The 25,294-nt window shown below is 39.1% G+C and overlaps 2 protein-coding genes across 2 annotated transcripts; one reads left to right on the top strand and one right to left on the bottom strand.

The window, feature by feature from the left end:
* Nucleotides 1-16,528, top strand: LOC122652951 (signal peptidase complex catalytic subunit SEC11A). The gene is made up of 8 exons (XM_043846838.1): nt 1-195; nt 1,802-1,914; nt 11,273-11,344; nt 13,052-13,087; nt 13,956-14,001; nt 14,382-14,469; nt 15,133-15,190; nt 16,246-16,528. Exons 1-8 carry the CDS (start codon nt 117-119, stop codon nt 16,294-16,296), a joined length of 543 nt encoding a protein of 180 aa, XP_043702773.1. The 5' UTR covers nt 1-116; the 3' UTR covers nt 16,297-16,528.
* Nucleotides 16,529-19,527: 2,999 nt separating this feature from the next.
* LOC122649792 (pentatricopeptide repeat-containing protein At4g21065-like) lies at nt 19,528-21,473 on the bottom strand. The gene has a single exon (XM_043843031.1). The coding sequence runs from the start codon at nt 21,440-21,442 to the stop codon at nt 19,652-19,654; it is 1,791 nt and encodes a 596-aa protein (XP_043698966.1). The 5' UTR covers nt 21,443-21,473; the 3' UTR covers nt 19,528-19,651.
* Between the last annotated feature and the right edge of the window lie 3,821 nt (nt 21,474-25,294).

Below are 25,294 nucleotides of genomic sequence, written 5' to 3'. Positions count from 1 at the left end.
AATTACTCCACTTGCAGCGCGCGGCAGAGGAGAGGCTAAAGGAGGGCAAGGCCAAAGGGGGTGGGCATAAGAGAAGAAGAAACTAAAAACGATACGAAAGAAAGAACTAAAAAAAGATGGGATGGATTGGAGATGCCGTCGATTCCATCAAATCTCTTCAGATCAGACAAGTTCTCACGCAGGCCGTTAGCCTTGGTTTGTAATCCTCCTCCTCCTCTCTCTCTCTCTCTCTCACGCCCGAAAGATCTCGTTGTTTTACGTAGTTAACGTGTTGTATTTGTTGATTGGAGAGCAAGGATCTATGTAGCCGACCCCATTGTGTTGAACGTATTGTATTTGATCTGTTAACTATAATCGCTGCTTAAAATTGTTTACTTTTTGAGGGCTAGATTCTTATTAGTTATTGTATTATAGTTCGTCAAATTTGTTTTTCTCAATAATTCGTGAAAGTTCTTTTTAAATTTACCATATAGAATGTGAATGATCCTTCGGGGTAATGCATTTCTATGATTTGAGGTTTGAAGATCATATTAGTAAATTTTTTCATGGATAGTAAACTATTCCACACAGTGATGGAGCGAAGGAAGCTTTAACTACAATTATGGAACGTTTGTACTCCTCTTTGTAATCTACCAACTCCTTGTTTGGTCTTCAGGTCAGCAATATTATTTGTTGCCCTTGGCTTCCAATCGAATAGGCAATTACTATGTGAAGAGAGGTGCTTCATGCGTCTAATGACATTTGCAAACCTTCAAGGACCTTCATCATTGGATGCCCAAGTAATGACAGCTATTTTGTCCATTGTTACTGCCGGGATAAAACCATTCTTCTATCTTATTTCTGTAGAAAAGCTTCTCAAGTTCGTACAATGAAGTTTTGTGCAACTTCCTTCTATTTCTGAAAGCAAATTTAATTATGCTCGAACGCTTTGAAGCACTAAGCACTTGTTTTATGTATCTTTACTGGTTGAGAACAACATACATAATGTTATCTGGATATACCAATATACAATTTGTATTCAGTTCACCCCATCCCTCTTCTCTTCTACTAATGAAGCTGGTGTTCATAAGAAAAATGAGGAATTTCTAGTTAAGGTGTTGTAGATGGTTCCAACTAAGGCATTCTTCGAGAGACACCAATGTGGAATAACTAGGCCCAATATGCTGGCTAAACCTTTTTAAGAAAGTTTTAACCTGGATAAGTAACAATAACATAAACAAGGATAATATCAGTGATACAAATTTAACTTTCTAAGTCCATATTATCCACCGATTTATCCATTTATCTTTTCATTTTATGGGTCTTTATTTTTTAATACTTGTTTACTGATGTTGTTGGCATTGGCTGGCAACTTTGCTACAAAATGTTGCATCAAAGTGGAAGAAACTATATTTTAAATTCTAAGAAAGATGAGGGACTGAGCTTCACCTTAGGAATATATACTGTGTTTCTATTACATTATACATGTACAAGCTTATTTGATAAGTAAGAGAATTTTGTTAAGAAGTAAGGGGGCCTGAAAAGAAAAAAACTCTGCATATGTCTGTTGGGATAAGGCTGAGTTAAGTTGTATATATGTTCATGTTCTTCATTTATGATTCCCAATTTAAATGGATTAATGGTGCTTCATTTTGTGAATTCTATAATCAAAAGGCCAAAAATCTTTCATGGTGCACTTGTTTCAATTAAAATTTTCTAAATGTACTTGTACACAAAGTTTACTTGTACACAAAGACTATTGTTGTTGTTGAATGTTCGCTTGTATTTTCATCTAAAGATTCCAATTTCTCATCTGTGTCAGGTATGATTGTTACATCAGCGTTGATAATATGGAAAGGCCTGATGTGTATTACTGGCAGTGAATCTCCTGTGGTGGTTGTTCTGTCTGGAAGCATGGAACCTGGCTTTAAGAGGGTGAGTGCATTTAGCAATATAAAATTTTTATGCCGTCCTGTCAACAATTTCACTGTTCTCTACTGCTTTTTGTTTCTTGAGAACTAAAATGTGAAACTTTTTTATCCAAAATTAAATTCTGCATGGCTTGAACAATTAGTATGAGTGTGTCTAGAGTTGAACGGAACTACGATGCATTCTCGTGATTAAAATATGCTGTGAAAAGATTAAGGTGCACTAGATACGCTAAAAATTTCTTTAGCTTTTATCTAAGCTTATGCAAAATTACCTTTAGTAGTGGTACTGCCACTGAAAATGAAGGGAAAATTTGGTCATGGATCTGTAGATACGAAGCTAGTGTAAAATTTGGTCATAGATCTGAAGATATGACACTAGTATTTCTGATTATAAGTTTAACATGTTTCCAAGCAGATTCACAATGATATCTTTAACTCATCCAATTCATGATTATAGTTCTATGGCGTATTGGAACAAGAGGGGTGGAACTTGAAAGGCAAGGAGCCCTAAAGGGATTTGTGTTTATGTTAGTCTGAACTTGTAAAAACTTCTTAAATGATGAAAATTAAATTATTGATAAATCATTAAATGAATAAAACAATTAAAGGTACTTTCTAACCAGATTTAACAATTATTTGGTTTTTGGAATACCTTTAAATCAATTCAGTAAAACACTTCTCATGAATTTTACGGGCCTCATGAATGCCGATTTTTTTTTATTGCTTTCGGTATTCCAAATAAAAGTATCTGTGTTACTTTTAATCACTAAAGGGAGTGTCTGAATGACACCTCTATAGGCCTTCACCATCTAACGGCCTGCTTGCCAATCCCCTAACCTCACATCCAAGGTGATGCAGATTCATCACCGAAATAAGTCTAGGGTTGGGATATATATATGTTGGGCCTTTGATCCCAAGGGTTTTCTATGTAATAGGCCACTTTAATGAGCCTAAACTAAGGGTATATAGGTTGCATACGGGATTAGCCCAATACTTAGTTTATTTTTATGTTTTTTTAATTGAACCGGTTCAAATTGGTTCAATTTAAGTGATCATGTGACTTGGTTAAGTGGTCATGTGATATAAGTTGGGCTGGATTAGGACTCTATAAGTCCAGTCATGTTTGGAGCCTATTTCTTTTAGTATTTTAGTTTTCAAGTCAGTTTAAGTTACCTAATAGGTTAAGGATTGGGTTAGGCCTTTCCTTTTTGGTGTAGAAGTCTATTTTTGAGTCTTTTATATAAGATTGTAAGGAGGCAAAGCCTTGAACACGAATTTGATTAATGAAAAAGGCTTTTGCTTGTTGGCTGCCATTGTTGCTGCTCCTGTGCTCCTTGTGAGTGTGCATCCTTGTGGTTCTATCAAGGTGGAAAGGGATTGGTGGAATCCGATCGACTCCTTGCGCCGTGACGGCTGGGAGGATCCCAATTCGAAGGTTGTTCTATCCTTCACTTCTGTCCAAGCTGCTGCTAGTGGATTTCTGCTGCAACTTGTTCATTAATTTCTTCTTCTAATCCTCTACTCCATTCCCCAATTGATCCCCCTTTATTTTTGCTTGAATTCCATTAAACTCTAGATCTTGCTACTCAGCCATATTTGTCCATCAAAACCCTAATCCCCTCATCCTTCATTAATTTCTAAAACCCAAAACCCATAGTCGATCTTGACTTACTGCCCAGTTTTACAGAATTTTTTCAAAACACTTAAAACTCTATAATACCTACATTATTAGAGTCCTATAAACCTGCCTAGCTATACCCCCTAAGCCCCCCCTTCCATAATCCTAACTTAAGCCGTAGATTTGACCTAAAACTGCAATTCTGTCCTACTGAAACTGCAGAACCAACAGCCCCTTAGTTCCTTGTTATTGGTCCTGGTTTAGTTGGCTTCTAGTAGGGCTTTACCCTATCTAGAACTACATTACAAGGGGGATGAACAACTTCTGTAGGCCCGTTTTATTACCATATCCTCGTAAGCCTGCCACATGTAATTCACTGATTGATGTAGATAAATCACCTAAAGGGTTTATTTTATTGGAAATAAGCTTCGGGTTAGGTTATATATGTATTGGGACTTTGATCCCATAATGTAGTCCTAGATAGGTAGGAGGCCTACTAGGAGCCAAACAATAGGATCAAATAACAAAAAGGGTTGCTGGTTCGAATGGACAGCACTAGGATTTAGGTCAATTCCTAGGGTTAGGGTTGGATATTGGGAAAGGGGTTTATAGGGTATTAATGGGCAGGTCTAGGGGGTCAATATGGTATAAAAATAATAGGATTTGGGAAGGTTTTAAAATTCTGCAGTTCTGGACAGAATTGTGTTGCAAGTTTTGGGTTTTAATGGAGTGAAGGAATGGAGGGGATAAAGTGGGAGTTTGGGGCTGAAACTTGGATCGAGTGTCAACAATGATGTAAGGGATGTATGCTGAAAGTTTGGTTTGAAATTGATGGACAGATTTGGAGTTATGGAGGTTTCCTAGTAGAAGTAGGAGAGAGGGGTAAAACTGTAATTTCAGACAATCGGCTGGGTGGATGGTGCTGAAATTTGAATAGAGTCTCTCTTAGGGTTTGAGAAAGACTTGATCAAATTTTTAGCAGATTCTAATGGTTAGATTTGGCTGGGCAAAATTCTCACGAAAATCACCTTGTATGTGACCTTCTAGAAGGAAGAAGAATAGTTGCAGAATTTCTTACTTGTTACAGTCTTCAATGGCAACAACTTTGAAGATGAACAATGGGGTCTCCGATCTTCACAATGCAAGGAGATAAGTAGCAGCCCTCCCGATCTTCACAATGCAAGGAGTCGATTGAGATCCACCAATCCCTTCAACCTTGATATTACTCACAAGGCACACTCACGATGGAGCTAAGGCAGCAAGCATAAAGCTAATTTTTATTAATCAAATTCGTATACAATGCTGGCCTCCCTTACAAACTTATATAGAAGACTCAAAAATAGACTTAGACACTAAAAAGGAATGGCCTAACCTTATCCCTAATCTATTAGGCAACTTAAACTCGACTAGGAAACTCAAATAGACTCAAAATAGAGTCTTAATGACTTAAAACAACTTAAACTACTTAAAATAAAGAAGATTCCCTAGTAGCCAATAGGATATAAGAACCTCTTAGCCAATAGGATCACTTCACTTAAATTAGACCAATTGAACCAATTGATGCAACCAATTTAAACCGGCTCAATTAAAAACACACAATAAAAACTAAGTATTGGGCTAATCCCGTATGCAACCTATGTACCCCTATTTTAGGCCCGTAAAAGTGGCCTATTACATTAGAAACCCATGGGATCAAAGGCCCAACATGTATGTAACTCCAACGCTAGACTTATTTCTAATGAAACAAGCCCTATTTGGTGATGAATCGCATCAACTCTCCCCAACTTGAAAAATTCGTCCTCGAATTTTGTAATGATGAGGGGAATCAACATGTGATCGCGACTTTGACCATCCCCAAACAGAATTCCGATAAAGCAGAACATTAAGAATATAGTCTTCAAGGCGTGGAGCTTTCTCTTCAAGAACCATGGTGGCATAACAAACTCTATGTGCTCTACCTCCGAATCAAGACCAACTCTGAATGCCCTATCCATAGAGTCTTTAATGTTAGCAACCTTCTCATCTAATACTTGAGATACAAGCTCCACCTCTTCAAGAACAACATCTTGAATATCATTGATCTCTTGTGGAATATTCTCAACCACCTCTTCATCTTCTCATGTTTCAGCTTTGTCTACTTTGACTTCTTCAAGGTAGACCTCTTCATGAGAATCTTCCGCATGTTGACTTTCCATCTTTGAAGCTCCAGCATTGTCTCTTTCTTTTCATCACAATTCACCGTGATCACTTCACTTTGTCTTCAACTTGTGCTCTCTCAATTTCCGTTGGCAATGTACATTTGTATTCAGCCGTTGATTTAACACTGGTGATGTCGATTTCCAACACTCGCAACTTGCAAACGGAATCTCATTGATGGAGGCTTCAAGTTGTCTTCGATTTGAAGGCTTTTGGTGGTGATGTTGTCGATGGGAATTTAAGTTACCTTGTTGTAGAGCTCAACGTCCGTGGGAAATATTTCTTACTCGGATCTTCTTTCATCTCCCCATGTAAGGTTCTCTACCACGGTAGTCGAATAATCCATCCGGGTTCTCCACCAATTATGTGTTGGTCCCACTAGCTTGGTATGTGCTAGTCTCATTTTCCTATGCTCAGTGCAAATCATACCAATTAAAATAATCATCTAAAGCAGCTAACCAATCATAGAATACCTGTGGATCTGGTCTGCCATCATAGTCTCTCAACTCATATGCCTCTGGAGGTCTATGGCGTCTCCTGTAATCTTTGTATCCTCTGTTCATATCTTCACTATGAACCTCTTAGCCAATAGGATCACTTCACTTAAATTAGACCAATTGAACCAATTGGATGCAACCAATTTAAACCGGCTCAATTAAAAACACACAATAAAAACTAAGTATTGGGCTAATCCCGTATGCAACCTATGTACCCCTATTTTAGGCCCAGAAAAGTGGCCTATTACATTAGAAACCCATGGGATCAAAGGCCCAACATGTATGTAACCCAACGCTAGACTTATTTCTAATGAAACAAGCCCTATTTGGTGATGAATCTGCATCATCCCATGGGTGTACTTTGTAATTGACCAATTTAATGAGCCTAAAATATGGGTAGAAAGTAGGAAAACGGGATTTACTTCATTAGTTTATTTAGAGTCCTATTTTGATTCTGTTTTCTCTATTATTTCACTTTCCTAGTCAATTTAGGATACCTTATTAGTTAAGGATTGGGTTAAGCCTTTCCTTTTTAGTGTCCAAGCCTATTTTTGAGTCTTCTATATAAGTTTTTAGGGGAGGCCATTGGCCAGCATTGACAAATTTGATTAATGAAATATTGGCTTGAGCCTTTGTGAAAATCCTGAGATAGGATGGATGAGATGCCCAGGCTGAGTAATGTAGTCCTAGATAGGTAGGAGACCTACTAGGAGCCAGACATCCAGGACCTGTTGAGCTGCTGGTTCGATGGGACAGAATTGGAGTTGTAGGTCAAGTTTAGGGTTAGAGTTACGGTAATGGATAGGTATCTTATATGGTAAAGCTGGGCAGGTGTAGGGGAGTCTATTGAACTAGGTTTTATGAGTTTTGGATGGGTAGAAGTAGTTTAGATGTAATTGGGCAGCAACCAGGTGATGTAGCCTAGGTAAAATAAACCTCACTTAGGACCAGGTTGTGTCTTAGGATTGGCCGAATGGGCAGTTTAGGGTAACTAGGGCAAAATTAGGGTTAGGAATGGGAGATTGAGTTAGGGTTTTATTGGGTAATGGTCTGCAGATTTTTAGGAGTCTATTAGAATAGGTTTTAATGAGGTTTGAATAAGAAATAGAAATTCAGAAATATTAGGGTTAGGGTTTTGGGTTTTCAGATTTAGGATTTAAGCTGAAACTAGGGTTTAGGAGCAGATTTAGGGGCTGGGCTTTTAGGTTGAGTTTTCCTAGCAGGGAGGGTGTGGTTCGGCTGGACTTTGGTGGGGTTTTGATGGCTGGTTAGGTCTAGGCAGATTTTAGGGTTTCTGGGTTTTTATGTTGAGGGAGGGATTTAGGGTTTTTAGTGGATAGGTGAGGCTGCAACTGAGATCGAGTGGGAGGGTTACTGTGATGGACCTGTGGTTAGGTTTTGAGTGTAATCTGATGAGGGAATAGGGCTGTGATGAATGTAGATGAAGCTAGGGTTTGGGGAAGTCGATTAGGTTAGATGGAAGTAAGAAGAAGAGATGATAAAGTTGCAGGAAATTGTAACTCTTACTGGAATTGCAGAATTTCAGCAGCAGCAACCTTGAAGAACTTGAAGGAAGAAGAAGACGAACCTCCCGATCTGCAAGATGCAAGGAGTCGCCGGATTACTCCAGCCCTAGCCCTTGATATTACTCACAAGGGGTCTTGATATGACACACAAGACAGAGAAGCAGCAGCAGTCATGGCGGCAGCAACAAGAAGAAACAAAATTTCAAAACATAATAGGTGGGGGAGCCTCCCACGAAATAGCTATTTATAATAAAAGGGCCCGCCAAAAGGCCTTACAAATAATCAACCTAAAAGCAAATCCTAGTCAGATTAGGAGTGGGAATTCCTAATCTGAATCCTAATCACAAACATAAAACATAATAGACTTATACTCAAAATAAAAAAAACACCTATCCCTCTAAAATCGTGGAGGGAGAACTTAAGAAACTAAATATAAAAAGACTGTTTTAACCCTATCATAAGAACAGTAAAAAGGCTCCAACGAAAATCAAAGAACAGCCAATTAAATCATGGTTTCGGCTTCTGCATCACCAGGATTAGGGTTTTGGGAAATAGGGAAGTGATAGGAATCTAGGGTTTAGAGGTTGAGTTAGGGCAACGGCTTTAGGTCGAGTGTGGGTAGGGTGGAGGGGAATATATGCTGAAAGTAACAGCTAAATCAGATGGTTAAATCTGGAGTTATGGAGGTTTCCTAGTAGAAGTAGGAGAGAGGGGTAAAACTATAATTTCAAACAATCGACTGGGTGGATGGTGCTGAAATTTGAATCGAGTCTCTCTTAGGATTTGAGGAAGATTTGTTCAAATTTTTAGCAGATTCTAACGGTTAGATTTGGCTGGGCAGAATTCTCACGAAAATTACCTTGCATGTGACCTTCTAGATGGGAAGAAGAATAGTTGCAGGTTTTAGGGTTCTAATGGATCTATGGTATTAATGGTGGATGAGGAAAGTAATAATGATTGAGTATTGGCAATGGGGATTGATGGGGCCGGGTTTAGAGGATTAGGAGAAGAAGGGTGATTGCTGAAACTGTAAAGTACTAACTTGAACACTCTTCAATGGCAGCAGCTTTGAAGATGAACAATGGGGTCTCCCGATCTTCACGATGCAAGGAGATAAGTAGCAGCTCTCCCGATCTTCACGATGCAAGGAGTCGATTGGAGATCCACCAAATCCCTTCTACCTTGATAAACCCACAAGGATGCAACACTCTCAAGGAGCAACAGCAGCAACAAAGGCAGCAAGCATAAAGTTGAGTTTTTATTAATCAAATTCGTCTTCAATGCTGACCTCTCTTACAAACTTATATAGAAGATTCAAAAATGGACTTAGACACTAAAAAAGAAAGGCCCAACCCTATCCCTAACCTATTAGGTAACTTAAATTGACTAGGAAACTAAAATAGACTCAAAATAGAGTCCTAATCCAGCCCAACTAATCAACTAAAAGAAAACTAATAAAATCACTTAAATTGAACCACTGGTTCAAACCAGCTTTGGACTGGTTCAATTTAAAACATTAAAAACATGAAAATAAATTAAGTATAGGGCTAATCCAGTATGCAACCTAATTACCCATATTTTAGGCCCATAAAAGTGGCCTATTACATAGAAAACCCATGGGATCAAAGACCCAACATGTATAGAACCCAACTCTAGAGTTATTCCTAATAAAACAAGCCTATTTTGCTGATGAATCTGCATCACTGAGATAGCCAACCCTTCCCCCTTTGTCTTCCCTACTTGATCTCCATTCTTTTATTTTTTTTTGTTGTTTTAAAACCTGCAACCAAGCCATCGGGTTTGAATTCTGGAGTTTGCATCAAGGTTTTGAGATCCTTGAGTCATTCAACACTACTAGTTCGATTGTTGCGGCTTCTCTTTATTCAGGAGATTATTTATTCTTGATTGCTGCTTCAACAGGTTACTAATTTGTGGGTTATATTTAGTTATTTACTACTTGTCTTGTGGTTACCAATTTGTGTTCATCTCATTCGCCTCCAACCAATTTGTCTCTTGGTTATCTTTTGAGATCTCATCATTCTTGTTCTTTTGAGATCCCATTGCTCTCTTTCTTGTTCTTTGGAGATTTTCTATTTGATCCTGCCTGGTATTAGACCTTATTCTGGTTCTAGTCTTACATTACTGATACATCATCATGCACTTGTGAGTGGACTATTAAATATTCATCCATGTATTATTTGGTTATCTATCAAGAAAATATATCTGCAAAATCAATTATCCTATAATAGATTTATGATAACATTTATTTTGAGATAATCTTTTGATTATTGGAGGGTTGTTGAAGGCTTCAATCTGTTCACTCGTGCTTTATGATGGGTTTGTTTATTTTCTCAAAGAAAGAGACAGAAAAGAATAATATATATTCTTTTGTAGGGAGGGTGAGCATTGGTTTGATTGCTAGGTAAATCTCTTGACTAGATTGATCCACTATATCCTTGATTGAGGTGGAGACTATCTTTGAAATTTCAATTGAGATCTATCAAAATCGGCAAATATTTATGTTCCCCCATGGGTTGAGGTACCCCGGGCCAAATCTCAAATATTCTGGTGGAGAAATTAAAGTGTGGTATTTGGGCTTAGGGAGAGTCTATGCCGTGTTGCAGAGCATGTGACTTAAGTCACTTAACAGTTCAATTAAACATCCCAAGTTCTTAGCTCATGCCCTGGGGAATTGTTTCAGTAACGTGTTATTGATTGCGGATGAAATAGCAGGGGAAACAATGGCTAGTTAAAATTGATGGTATGGACATACCTCAGAGTGACCATTTTCACTATCTTGGGTCAAGTAGATTGACACATTCAATTTGAAAAGAAGATAGACTCATGAGATGACTGTAAGACCATCTATGCTTTATGGAGTAGGATGCTGCAACTAGAAGACCCATGCTCTCTCTCTCTCTCTTTCTCAACTGTGTAAACATATGCATTCTCCTCATTGCCTATATCTATTTTATGTTAACTATATAGTTTTTTGGGTTCATGTAGTTATTAATATAGCAATGAGCCAATGAATAGCTTTCATCCTGATATACAAGCTACTGTTGTTTCGTAATAAATCTATAGGTGCTTGTTCTCTATGAAATTTCTGTTGTTCCCGAGTCTGTATACCCCATTCCTTCCCACACTCGACAATCTATTATAAGGAGCCATCAAACCACTAAGTGAATAACAGGCTTTGTATGCTACGGACTTTAGCATGTGGTGTGAAAATGGGAATAACTTAGTGGATGTTAAGAGGTGAATTTTAATTTTAAGTCTTTACGCATCTAGTTGAGTTCCCCTCCCCCCCTGCAAAGATTAAGTTTCCTTATGCCTAGCTTTGTATAAATTGCCTTAAGTAATTCCTCACTATTGCAAGTAGAACATTCCTCATATTGGGCCATCACTTTTTTCAATTTTAAGTTTGTATAATAGAGTGTTAACTTGAGAATTAGTACGTTTTCCTTAATATTTTGCATGGTTTTATTCATAGCTTTAGCGCATAACCATTTATTGCTCTTGCAGGGGGATATTTTGTTTTTGCACATGAGCAAGGACCCTATTCGTGCGGGAGAAATTGTTGTGTTTAATGTCGATGTACGTGCTTTTTTTTGGGGCTCTTAGTATGTTGATTTCTTTTATATAGTGGCATATGTGATTTATCTTCTACGTATGTGGTTAAGTTTGTTCAATATCCACAATAGCAAACTTGTTTACTTCTACTAAATACACATTTCTATCTTTCTTTTTCTTGTTGTTGCCTAAAATTGTTTGGTTTTAGGGTCGTGGGACTTGATCAAATTCAAAATTAAATGCAGATTTGATGTTTGCATGTAATATTTTGTTGATGCAGTGGAAGGACTTGGATGGAGGAAGATAATGCCTTTTAGGCATGCTCATGGCTATGAAAAAATTAAATGAGTATTACTTTTCCTGCTGTGAGCATTTTAATTTACCATGAAATCAGAGGAATTAAGTCTGTTGCGAAGAGTTCTAAGAAGTTGACTGATGGGGTTAGATCCACTAACAAGTAGGATTCTGAAACCAACAATAGCCCAGAGTCAGACTTAAGAAATTTCCAGAATTCAAGAGAAATCCCACCAAACTAATTCAGAAACTCAGATTAGAACACAATTCTGATCAAAGCATAGGTTAATGGAGATAAACAAACAACAACAAACTCAGCCTTATCCCAACTTAATGGGGTCGGCTACATGGATCCAAACAAGAAAAGTAGGAAAAACTGAGGCCTAAACAAAAAAGGGGAATGAAGAGATGGGAAATGAGATGACAAAATAAAACGAGGGATGAAAGATATAAAGATTAATCTAATGGAGATAAACATGATACCAAAATCTAAGATTATCTAATGGATAGATCAAGGATTACTTTAACAGAACCGTAAGGCCAGATTTCCCAAAACTTCAGTCAGTTCAATAACCAGAGTTAAGAACTGATTCAAAAACAAACTGAAGGGTTTAATAAGTAGGATGAATATCGCATTAAAATCTTAGCAATTTCTGATGGTTATGATAGAAGATATTAGAGAATCCAAGTTGTACAAGGAAAGTTCAACTTGGACAGAATCCGGCACCAATACTGTACTGATCTTAAAACAGATTTCAGAAGATGAACTAGTATGATATTGATCAGTAAATACCCAACAGGAACTACAGAATATATCTCTGCAACCAGACTTGAATTGAACAGAACTGATATAAGTAACTGACCTGTGAACTGAAGAAAAAGATGGAATAAGAAGGATATGAACTATGGAATCACCACTAACCAGCTGTTGAATCACCACTAAACACCATGGAGCAAAAAGCTCACAATAAGAAGGTAAAATCGTGTGCTATGCCCAGCAAGGGTTGGGAACTCGGTTTCTGGCTGGTCGTAACCAGTGTCAGCACCGAGTTCACTTCATAAGACACTTTTTAGTAAGGTTACTTTTCTTTCCATTGTGAAAGAACATTTTCCAATTTTCCTCAAAAGGCCTCAAGTCCTTAAACAACATACATGTTGCATTTTTGTTTAAATTTTATGTCTATTTTTACCTTTTCGAATGGGTTTCAATTTGTTGTTTTGATTTTAGCCCCTTGCTTTTCACCCTTGGGGCCCTGCTTTGCACATCATTCTTCTTATCTATTCTCTATTGAATCCCTTTTCTAGTAACTGGAAAAAGTGAAGGTATTCTTCTTATCTTTCTTTCCATTCCGTTGATTACCGCATTCCAGAGTCTATATATTTCATATTTATACTTTTGCTGATGTATCCTTCTGAACTTACTTTACCTTGTTGCAGGGACGTGAAATTCCAATTGTCCATCGAGTAATTAAGGTAATCTCCTCAGGCAACATTCTCTGCCGATTTCTTTTTGATTATCTTCTATTATGGAGACATTTGTTTAATGCCCACTTTGTGCAAAACTTTGTATTCAATTTCCATCCTATGATCCTGGAAAAAGCGTTGGGAGTAAGTGTCCACTTGATAATCTTTAAGTTAATATCCCTAATGATGTAGTGAGTCTCCCTACTTTTTCTCTTGAAATGTGACATACCTCTGAGCAAAACACTCCAATAAAAGGCAAGTCTGGATGAGCCTTTTTGACAGATCTCTCTTCACATCCATCATTACAAGGAGAATGAGGAGAAATAGAGAAATGCTCTCTCCCAAAAACCTTAAAGTGACCTCTTTTGTAGGAATCTTCCATGATCTCCAAGGCAAGCTTTATCAAAGATGCTTTCCTAAATAATAAAGATAGGGGTAATCATTTCAGTATGGAAGAACAATTAGCCACAGAAATAGTGACAAACCAAAGGATTAATAAAACCACTTTTGATTGAAAATTCCCAATAAGATTGGAAAGCTGAACAGAATAGAATATCAGATCAATCTTTTGGATGAGCAAACATTTCGAATTTGTATTCTTGTCCAAAATCTACCTGTTTCAAAAAAAAAAAAACTATGGATAAGCAAACGGTTCACCAAGTTCTTCATCATTCTAGCATGGGAGGCTAATGTTGAGGATTACTTTTTCCTATGTGCTAGATCATGGTAAGCATCTTATTTTAGGTCTCTGGATTATTTCAAGTTTGTTGTGAATGCTGCTTTGACTTTAGTATCAAACGATTCTTATTGGAATTCTTTTAATCTTACTAATAAGTTTATATTTTGGTTATTTGATTGATGCGGTACTTTTTGGCAGGTACATGAACGGAAAGATACTGGTGAGGTTGATGTTCTCACAAAAGGTACTAAACTCTTAGAAAGTAGATATCTTAGGAAGCAAAAAGTTTTAATTTTGGCAAATATTGCCTGTAATGTTCTTTATGAAGGAAATCTTTTGGAGGGCATTGGAGGATTATTTATAATTAAAGGGAAAAAGGCTCTCTGAGCCTAAGGTGTACACTGTGCCTCCTCACATGCTATATTATCATCATTTTATTAAAGAAAGAGAAATAATGATTACAATAATCAATGTGAGAGGGTGTAGAGTACCCTGCTTGCTCAGAGAATCCTCTCCCATAATTTAAATAGTGTGTGACACTATTGGAATTTGATTTCGGTGTTTCAAAAAGGTTTTGAATGTTTGCTTAATTCCTCCCATCTTAGAGTGCCTTTTCTCTTGCAGGGGATAATAATTTTGGGGATGACAGGCTTTTGTATGCTCATGGTCAACTCTGGCTTCAGCGTCACCATATAATGGGAAGAGCTGTAGGGTAAATATTTTTTGGCATTAACTTTTTGATAATCATAGGAATGCTACATTCTAATTTTTCTAGGATTTCCATGTTAAATATGCTCTGGTACTCGTGGTAGTACAGTTAATAATTTATCTTTTTCTCCCCTCTATTTTAATATTTAGTATATGTTATTTAGGGATGATGTTCATAGTTTTATCTGAAGTTTGTAGACTGCATATGACATTTTAGAATGTTCAGTTCACTGGCATACAATTTCTCTCTCTTCTTGAATAAGCAAGAAGTACCTTTATTAATATGCGAGTGTTGGTTGGTAAAAGAAGGCAATGATGGATTGTATGTGGCCCCAAAACCTATGTACTATACTGTACATGTGCCCATAAGCTATACACATTGAATATCATATTACTTAAGTTGTAATAGCAGACACATTTTTATGAATATCCCCAATCTGTTAGTGTTTAGGATGGACATGTAGCATACTGGGGTAGTCAGATCTGCATGTCCAACAGCCTGCCTCTAATTTTGAATTGGTTTCAAGTGTCCGCACATCTATAATGAGCAGGAAATAGGGTGTTGTCCAGTCATCACTAAATGGTCTAGTTATCTCATATTTTGATGGTGCTGATGGGAAGGGCAACTGTGTATCTGCCTTATTCACTTTGTGCTAATATCTTGCAGGTTCTTACCATATGTTGGCTGGGTTACAATAATCATGACGGAGAAGCCCATCATAAAGGTTACTCTTTTTCAGAATATCTGTTTTTTTTTATGACACATAGACGTCTGATTTCTTTGCTAGATTTATATGATTGAAGCTGGTCTTATCACTGAATCTATTACATTCTTTTTAATAATTTTGGGAATGGATTTCCTGGTCTGTGCAATCCTGAGGGTACCTCTACTGGTGAAAGTATTTGCCCTGTGGTAGGTTGGATGGGGCTGAAATCTTGTAGGCAGGTAAACCTCAAGCTCCTCCCCCCCACCTCCCTGCTCCATTGTCAGGTTTCAACCCAAAAGGAGCAGGCCTAGTGATAAGGTGAAGTGTTAAATATGCAAGATTACCGTGAAGAAGGTGCACACTATGCATGGACTGCAGAGCCTGGGTGCCAATACATGGGATGCATATGATTGAATTTGAGTCTGAAATTTGACATGCAGCTAATCCCAGACCATTTCTCTAGATATCCAATGGTTGAATTGTAACATTACTCTTCCATGTGTCACATAGGTGTGCAGTCCTTACATTCCATGGTGGATTGTGCAGTCCAGGAAATCTTTTGCCATTCCAGTAGAAAATGGTAGAAAAGCGAGAAATATTTGTCGGTGGTTGACCATATTTTCTTATTACATTTTGTGTTTGCGTGTGATTCTAAAAAATCATTTATCTGCAATCTGCATAACTAATTCCAATAGACTCTCTCTCTCTCTCTCTCTCTCACACACACACACACACACACATACAGAGTAATTGGCTACGTTGCCATTCAAAAATTTGTGCTAGATGATCTAATCTCTTCAGAGTCGGCACTACATCACAAATGAGCTTTTATCTGTTCCTGGTTTATCATTAGTCAATACAATGAATTATGTCAGAAACTTTATATGACTGAGTTTTTCTTCACCCCTAGTGAAGAGATTACCCATCTTTATTAAGGGTGGATGTGAGTAAGGACAGGGAAAGGAGGGGTGGGGGGAAGAATGATTACCTTCAATTCTCTTTCCTGTGGGTGAAGAGAAACTCTCTCTAACTTTATATATATTGATTCTAACTTGTGTTATTATTTTTTGCAGTACTTACTCATTGGTGCCCTGGGGTTGTTGGTTGTAACTTCAAAGGATTGAGTGACTTAAAGTTTCCATCCTTGGTTGGCTTGGGCCTCCACAATTCCTTTTCACTTTGATGACTGGCCGCTGTACACTTCTGCCCCATTTGATCTGGCCTCCATAGACTGGGTGAAAGGGTGAATTTCTAGTTTTAAAAAGAATAGGGGTTACAATATGGATGAAATGTCATACCTTTGGAAATGTTGAATGTGTCAAATTCACAATATATATCCCGTGTGTTCTGGACTTATTTCTGTGTTTCAATCCTCTAATTCTTCTTCCTCTGTTGTTTTTTTTTGAACCTCCTGCACCACCACCCACTCCCAAAGAAATATATAGAAATTATTCTCAGAAATTAAACTACCAAATGGATTTCTTATTCTTGAAATATTTTAGATTGATGCAACCAAAACAATTTCAATTTCTTGACCAAAAAATTATTTGTTCATTACCAAATTTAGCTTTAACAGTATAATGAATGTCTTATAGGTATGGAAAAAAAGAAAAAGAATGGATGTAAACCTGACTTTTAACCCAACTGAACTCTTGAGTGATTTTTCTTTGATTGGAAGATCATACTATTTGGTAGTTATAACTGAAAATTACATAATACTTGCATGAGGATTGACATGAGCACTTGAGACTGTTGGACTTCCCACCTTATTTTCTAACCTGAATGGAGAATCCACTTAAATCCATACTTGACTCTTACACTTGCTGACAAGGAAGCTAAAGAGTGAACTTAACCAATTGAATGACCTAGGCACAAATTAAAGAGTTGGATAAAAATGGTTGAGTGGAAAAAATAGACCATGGTCATTCTTCAATTGAATGATGCTGAAGGAGATCAAAACCCTATCAATATCAAATTTTGTTGGTAGACCAATACTCAACTTTTTTGCATTGTGGAGTACAAGCCAAATAGCCTAGGCTTCCATAATAAGCAGTGATCCACCTGTGAAGAACCTGGTTCCAGCTCCTATAAACCATTACCATTTCTCATGATCCAAGTTGAACTGCATGAGTTGGGTGACCCATCAGGTTTGTCCTCATGCTTGGTGTTTATACTAAAACACCCCCACCCCCACCCCCAGCAAAACTGGGATAAAGTTGAAGCAAAAGATCCCGATTCAAGATAAGTTCATGAGTGTTGACGGCACAAGGAATGCCATTCTTTCTTATAGCTCTTTACGCAATGCTTGTTCTCTCTGGGAAGCTCCTCTGATTGTACCTCCTTGCACTCAATTGGTTTGGCAAATAGGGTTGCTGGGGGTAAGCACGCTCAAGTCTTTAGCGGGGAAGCTTTCCAACTTTGGGATCATTGGGCAATTCTTTCACTCTAGGTTTTTTTTTTTTTTTTTGGGGGGGGGGGGGGGGGTGTGGTGGTGTTGGGGTGGATAGCACAATTCTACTACAACACAAGAACCCGCACAAGAAAGATTCAATGAACGTGAATTAGATGAACCGGCTCTAAGCCGTTGCATAGAGGTTGTAGGTAGACACTACAAACAATTTGATTTCACTTTTATATTTAACCTACTTTGTATGTGAACTCATTGAATCCGCTGCAAGAGTTATTCAACTTCTTCTATACCGGGTTCCCCAACTTGAAGTAGCAAAGGGAGATTCCAATGAGCAACAACATGCTATTGGGTGCTGGTCCCGCTTATGGGGTCAAATGTGATGAAATGTTTTGCATTGATGAAGTCTGACCACAGTCGTTCTCTTAAATCTCAATTCGTATCTCCCATTGTTGCAGGATTAGGATCGTCTCCAGGGAGCAAGGAACGCCCAGGGTACTACTAGTTGTTGGGATGTGTCGCACACATCCCTAGGTGTGCGGCACAACTCAACCACTGGATGCCCCCTAGCAGCACCTTGGGCGCACGCCTCCCTGGAGACGAGCTAAATACATTGTTGTAACTAACCCTGATAATTACCCGCCTATTCCTATGGGGTAGACCATAGCGGCGTGTGAGCCTATCAGGGGTAGTTATTGGTGTCACAAGCGTTTGTCAAAATCAAGATAGATCTGAGCTGTTTGTTTTCATTTCCCCCCTATCTAAACCATTTGTTCCTGGGCTCAGGTTGGGGGAGCGCATAATAATGGCTGAAGTATTGGTATACATGCATGGACATACACTGGATGCATGCCGATTCACAGAGGATATGTATTGAATTTGACTCTGAAATTTGACACATGGCTAATTTAGACCATGCCCCATCTCTATCCAACGATCGGGAAACATCATTTGTCCATGTGGTCGAATAGATGTCTTGTGATGTTTGGAAATAACATACCAAGTGACATCCTGAATGGGATAGATCCCATTAGACAATATATCACTTAGAAACCAGGTTAGTAACAGGTATGGCAATCCATAAGAAACTATTGACACCAAAGGATCTCCAAAAGTGACGGATCATAAGGAACTAAATTTCAATGAGATGCACCTAATCATGAATATGTGCGGATTCTCATATTTTCCGTCATTGTTTGATAGCAGCTATTTTCCCCAAAGCCGAATTAAGAATATAAATGGATAGTCATCTATCCAGACTCAGGTACTGGGAAACCAAAGTGTTAACAGATATGGGATAATCTAATGGCATACTCAGATGGTCAAACACATGAAACATTAGAGACAAAGATGTAGAATTGGCACTTGATTAATGTTATTCTTGGCCATCCATCCAAACTGCAGCTGATTTCAACTTCATGAGCACAATTCATGGTACAATGACAGCATGGGACTCTAGAATGAATAGTGTACTTTGTTCTGTATATTGTGGGTCGTTTTCTGACCCTCCAAAAGAATGATGTTACCATATAATTTGATACTGAAGTCAACGATACAGCTAATTTCTCACCCAAAAACCCTACTCAGAGATGACTGTCCCTGAAATGGTGAAAGATGATTCTGATGCCTCACCACAGTTTCTTAAGCATCAACCATGAAGACAGACTTGGTCATGGAGCAATAGTTGTTTAAAGCATTATAAGTTACAAACAACCACCTTTTTCTACTATGCCTATTCAATACCTCTCCCTCATCTTATTTGCTCATATCCAGTAAGTCGGAGAAATGATGCGGCACTCTGCATTTTTGTTTCCATCTTGCTCAACATCTTGGATCTCCTTTTATTAATGAGCTTTACTACCTGAAGTAATTTGCAGTATCTCATCACAAAGTTCAATAATGCTGCAGCCTATCACAACCTTTGATTTATTCTTCTGTCAGGATTTCCTTTACAGATAATATCTGTATGGTATTGAAGTTAACAACATACTAAATGCTCACCAAAAATCCCTACACGAACATGACCCATCACGAAAATGGTGAAACCGGTACCGATCTCTCACCACAATTTCTCAACTATAGACCTTGGAAATAAACTTTGAAGCAGAGTGACAATCTTCACAAACACGCAAGTTCTTCACAATACGGATTGGGGTCCCTGGTGTGGTATTTATAAGTGCAAAAGCAATGGCCAGCTTCTCACTGTGCCTATTCAATGCATCTTCCTTGTCTTCCTCATCAATGTCTAGTAACACCTCAGATGTTGTAGGGATGTACCCAGCTCTCTTCATCTCCCTCCGCATTTCATCCACCATCTTGTAGATCTCTTTGTACTGACTATGAGTTTTATCTCCTGCAGTGAATTCATAGATCTCATTGTTCAGCTCAATCATGGTGCATCCAGGGACTTTCCTGACCCCCCTCATCCCCATCACTTCTCTAATCTTTGTTTTTTTCTCCCACCGGAACATTTTCGCATAGATGTTCGATAACAAGACATAATTTGATCCATGCATAGGCTCAGTTCCTATCAGCTTCTTAGTGATGCTCTCACTAAGTTCAAGCTCCCCATGAACCCGGCAAGCATTAACCAAGGTTCGCCAAATTATGGGATTTGGCTCAATAGGCATCTCTTGAACGAAAGTCAGGGCTTTTCTGACAAGCCCAGCTCTGCCAAACAAATCCACCATGCAACCATAGTGCTCTATCTTAGGCTCAATGGCAAACTCAGACCTCATCGAGTCAAAATAACGTTGACCCTCTTCAACCATCCCAGAATGGCTACAGGCTGAAAGTAACCCAATGAAGGCAACATCATCTGGGCAAACCCCATCTCTCTTCATCTCTTCAAAGAAAGCAACAGCCTCTGCACCACGACCATGCATAGCCATACCCACAATCACAGAAGTCCAAGACACGATTGTCTTTTCATTCATCTTTCTAAATAGTCTCACAGCTTCATCAACATCACCACACTTGGTAAACATGTCAATGAGTGCATTGCAGAGCTCTACTGTCTTTGTAACCCCTTCTCTTTCAACATAAAACTCAATCCACTTCCCAAGTTCAAGAGCACCCAGATCAGCACATGCAGAAAGAACCGAAACCATAGTAACCTCATCGGGTCTAACCCCAGCAATCTGCATTCTCCGAAATAGTCCAACAGCATCTGTAGACCTACCCAGACGTGCATACCCCCCAATCATCGCAGTCCAAGTCACCGGGTTCAATTTGGGCATCTCATCGAACACCTTGCGAGCAAACTCAATTCCCCCAGCACAGCAAGAGTACATATGAACCATGGTGTTTTGAACATAAAGGTCGGCATCGAACCAAAGTTTAGCGACGGACCCATGAACTTGTCTGCCCAAATTCAGGTCGCGGATGCCGGCACAGGCTTTGAGGAGGAAGGGGAAGGTGAATTTATTGGGTGGGACAGACAAGCGAAGCATGAGTTGGTAAGAAGAGATGGCATTATGCTTGGCTTGGCTGGTTTGAGCATAGGCTCGAATGATAGTATTGAAAAGAAAGGTGTCGCAACAGGGTTGAGCATTAGAGAAAACGAGCGAGACGGCATAGTCGATAATGTTGAGGTCGGAGGATGTGGAAGCGAATTTGGTGAGAACAAATGGGTTGTTTTGGAGACCAGATTTCAATAGGTGAGCATGGACTTGAGTGAGTTTAGGGACTGAGTTACAGGTCTCTAGCAGAGCTAAGAAGCTCTGTTCTGCTGCTCTCTTGCTGCTGCACTTGTTGTTGTCTGAATAGTGAAGCCCAGATGTTCCCGTTGTTGAAGGTTGTGTTAAGGTGGATATTGTTTTGAATGAGCGACTGGCTTTGGTTTTGATAGAAGAAAAGTGCATAGTAATCTTAGCTCCTAGATCTTCATGGATGGAAAATCCTCTTTCGCGCGCCTGCTCTTCTTGATCTTAGCAGGGTTTAAAAACTCATAATCGGTGGTGGAATCGATGAGCCACCGATTCCAATCCGATTCGATTAGATTCATCAGAAAATATAAAGAATCGCTGTTCCGACTCCGAATCAAGCTGTAGGCTGTAGCGATTAAGATTGGTGGAAATCGGAATCGGTTTAGTATGTATATTAGTTCAATAGCATACTGATTTTAATCGGTTCAAAAACCACGGTTTATTGGTTCAAAGTTGAACTACCTCATTTATGATGCGGGCGGGTGAAAACTGGATGGACGTAGGCGTTAGATGTGTCAATCGTAGGCCGTTAGATGTGTCAATTTGCATATGAGAGGAAAACACAAGAGGATGACCAGAGCATGCTCCGGGTTAGTCCTCCAATGTCTAAGTCAGTTTTTAGGGCATCAAGTCAAGAGAGTGAGAACAAAAGTGAGTTTAGGGAGAAAGTAGAACCAAATCAAGGTTCATCGACTGCAGTCGAATTACATCCGGAACTGGTTCTAAATGGAGATTTTGTTCTCTCCTTGTATTTGTTTGTGTCTGTACCAAATGTTTTCAACTAACCTTTATAGACGATCGAGAGGGTGCAACTTGATCTGACATGATGTGGTTGCCCGTCACTTGCGATCCAAGGAAAATAGGCTTATGTGAGCAAGCATTAAGTGCATCGTGGGTCTGTCAAAGAATGATAAACCCTTTCGGTGGATATTGGATCACTATGAGCTTGTCTGCATTAAATGTCGCTACTTTATATCATGACCCGATATGTTGAGGAAGGATGTATACGGGACGTGGATGATACCTATCTGTTCCCCGTTTCCCGACAACGAATGATTGATGCTTGCATCGTCCTGATATCTATGTCAAATGTAGGGTTTATGCCATCTTAATATCCATGTCAGATATAGGCTTTATACTCTTCTAGTTGATGAGTCACTGAACGTTGATTCCAAAGACTTCTAAGGATCGACCTTAAATCTTGCCACGTGTCAATCATCCATATCTTGAACATTTTGTGATATATCAATTTATATACAATTGGACCAAGTTTTCCTTAAGCCACGATGAAGGGGAATCCTTTGACTACAGCTTTCGGATGGGCAAGAGAGGGTATTGCGGAAGAGGGGAAAGGTACTATCGACTTCATCCAATGCGGGGATGTTTTAGGATCCTAGGATGGTGGTTCAACCCTTCCCACATGGTGAAGGAAAACTTTTTCCAAGAAATCTTAAACGGTTTCACTTCCTTCCTTAGGGTTTGTATATGTTCATTTCTATCTTTTGACTTTGCAATCATATCATCTTTGTATATGGTGGTCAAATCCAGTTACAAATTATTGATCATGATACGGGCTTACCATTGACTCACCATGGCAATGGAAAAGTAAGTTCTAGCCTCAAGTCTTATTAATTATTCTTCCCTTGGTAACCTCAAGTGCGGGTCCGGGCTTGAACAGCTCGAGCTATTTCATGAGAGAAGGGAATAATTTAAGTTCGGGTCCCACGTACCTTTAGGAAGTACATTGGGGACTTATACCCATCTCTTATGAACCCATCTAAGAATGGGCTTTTCCCTAATTAAGGTTGTGGGCAGGCCCATTTAACTCTATTTGACCCAAAGATGGGTTAACCCATTCCTGTACCCTAAATAAGACCATGGGTCAACCCATTAAGCCCTCTTGACCCATTTAACTTAAAGGACCCAAGCCCATTTTCTATAAATAAGACAAAGGGGGGGGAGAAGGATTCATTTTCATTTCTTCTCCCATCTAACCTAAATCGTGGAAGAGAGAAAGAGGAGAGAAAGGAGAAAGAAGAAAGAAGAAAGAAGGAAAGAAGAAAGAAGGAAGGAGAAAAGGAGGAAGAAGGGTGGAGAATCTTGGTTGGAGGTTTGAAGATCACTTCTTGGAGCCTCAACATGGAGCCTTCTCTACCTTGGGGTGGGTAAGCCATTCAATCCCATCTCTTTTCTTCTATTTTGGGTTTTGGGGTTTGGGAAATGGGAGAAATTCGACCTAGGGTTCTCTTGGAACCTAAGGAATCGATGGAACCTCTAAACCTAGACTATGGTGGAGTTATTTCACTCCATTACAAGCCCTAAGCCTAAGTAATCTCTTTCCATTTAAGAAATTTAAGGTTTCTACCATATTATGTCCTAATTTAGGTTCTCTTTGTTTTCTCTTAAATCCATGGGATTACATGGACCTAATGAGGTCTTAGAACCCTAATGGACCTAGGAGGAAGCTTTCTTGAAGCCTCCCTACCTTTAAACCCCTTGGAAAATGAATCCCTAGTGAGAAACCCTTCAATTTTCGATTCTGCGGTATGTGGTTTTACACTCGGATTGATTTTTCAAACCACATCGCATCCGACCTTGACTAAAACTATCCTAAGCCCCGGTTAGCTAGGATTTACATGTGGTTTCGGACACTGCAAGAAACCACCCCAAATTACCTCCCGAAAAGGCCCCGTGAAGCTCGGATTTACACTCGGATTGATTTTAAAACCACATCCGCATCCGACCTTGACTAAAACGTCCCGGGCCCCTGGTTTCCTAGGATTTACACTCGATTCGTTTTCAAACCACATCTCGCATCCGACCTTGACTAAAAGCGTCCCGGCCCCGGGTTTCCTAGGATTTACATGTGGTTGCAGAATTTGGGCATGAAACCACACCGCAACCACTTCACTTCGAAACCTTATACTTAAATGATTAATGGGAGACCTTTTGGGGATCCGTCCTTTACTTAACTAATCCTGTTTGCACTCTTTATTTAGGTTTAAAGTTTTCATCTTGTGACGTGTTACTTGATTGCGGCGACAACTCATAACATCGGGACATAACACAAATAGTGAGTGGGTTTGGTTGTTTGGGCTTGATAATATTATTGCATTGTATATTATGTCATCATTATAAATTATTAAGCATGCTTGCGCATATTGCATACTTTTATATATGAATGTTATGATGTTAATGGAGATGCTTTACTTTGATGGGTCTCGGGCGGTGGTGCGGTGCAAACCCCGGATAATATATATATTTATGAAGAAATTATGTTGAATGTCATGTTGAACTCGTATGCGCTGCGTCGTCGCCGTAACCGGGCACTAAACCGGATGAAAAGTTGATGCGCCGGATTACCTCTCGGGACGATAGGACTTGCATGTAGCGTGGCTAGGATTTTACACCCTTATGCTACGACCCTTACCAACAGGGGTTTAGGTGTTGGGTAATCGTACACCGGATTCCGTGGAGGTGGGAGAGGCCATCATGGTAGTATTGGTTATCGGTGGTCCCACCGAGTGGTCTTGGAGGCTTCGATCGGCGTAGGTCCCGGGTGACAATTGAGGTTTCATTGTGGCGATAAGTTAAGTGACCCACGTGTCTCCCGAGTTGTCACAGAGCATATGCCATTGACTTAGTTGTGATGTTAGGTGGAAAATTTACTTAACATATGCATGCATCATTGGACTATGTGAATTGTGTGTTTGTGCATCCCCATCCCCTCACTCGGTGAGAGCTAACCCCTCGTGTACACAATTTTTAGATTATGATGCAGTACGGAGGAGCCTAAGTCGTGTTAGAGGAACATGGCAACGGTGTCCTTGTGACAATTGCGCCTACGGGCCATGAGAACTCTAGGGACTTGTTTCCTTTTTTTTATTTTAGGGCGTAGGCCCATGTAAAAACATTTATGTTATACCCTTGTTAATCATTATTAGATGGTAATGAAAAATGGATTAACTACGTATTTATCATCTAGGCTTTGATCATCTTGTAATTATT

Source organism: Telopea speciosissima, chromosome 2, assembly GCF_018873765.1.
Source record: "Telopea speciosissima isolate NSW1024214 ecotype Mountain lineage chromosome 2, Tspe_v1, whole genome shotgun sequence".
NCBI lineage: Eukaryota > Viridiplantae > Streptophyta > Magnoliopsida > Proteales > Proteaceae > Telopea > Telopea speciosissima.
The sequence above is the reverse complement of the archived record's forward strand: the minus strand, read 5'-3'. Positions and strand labels throughout refer to the sequence as shown.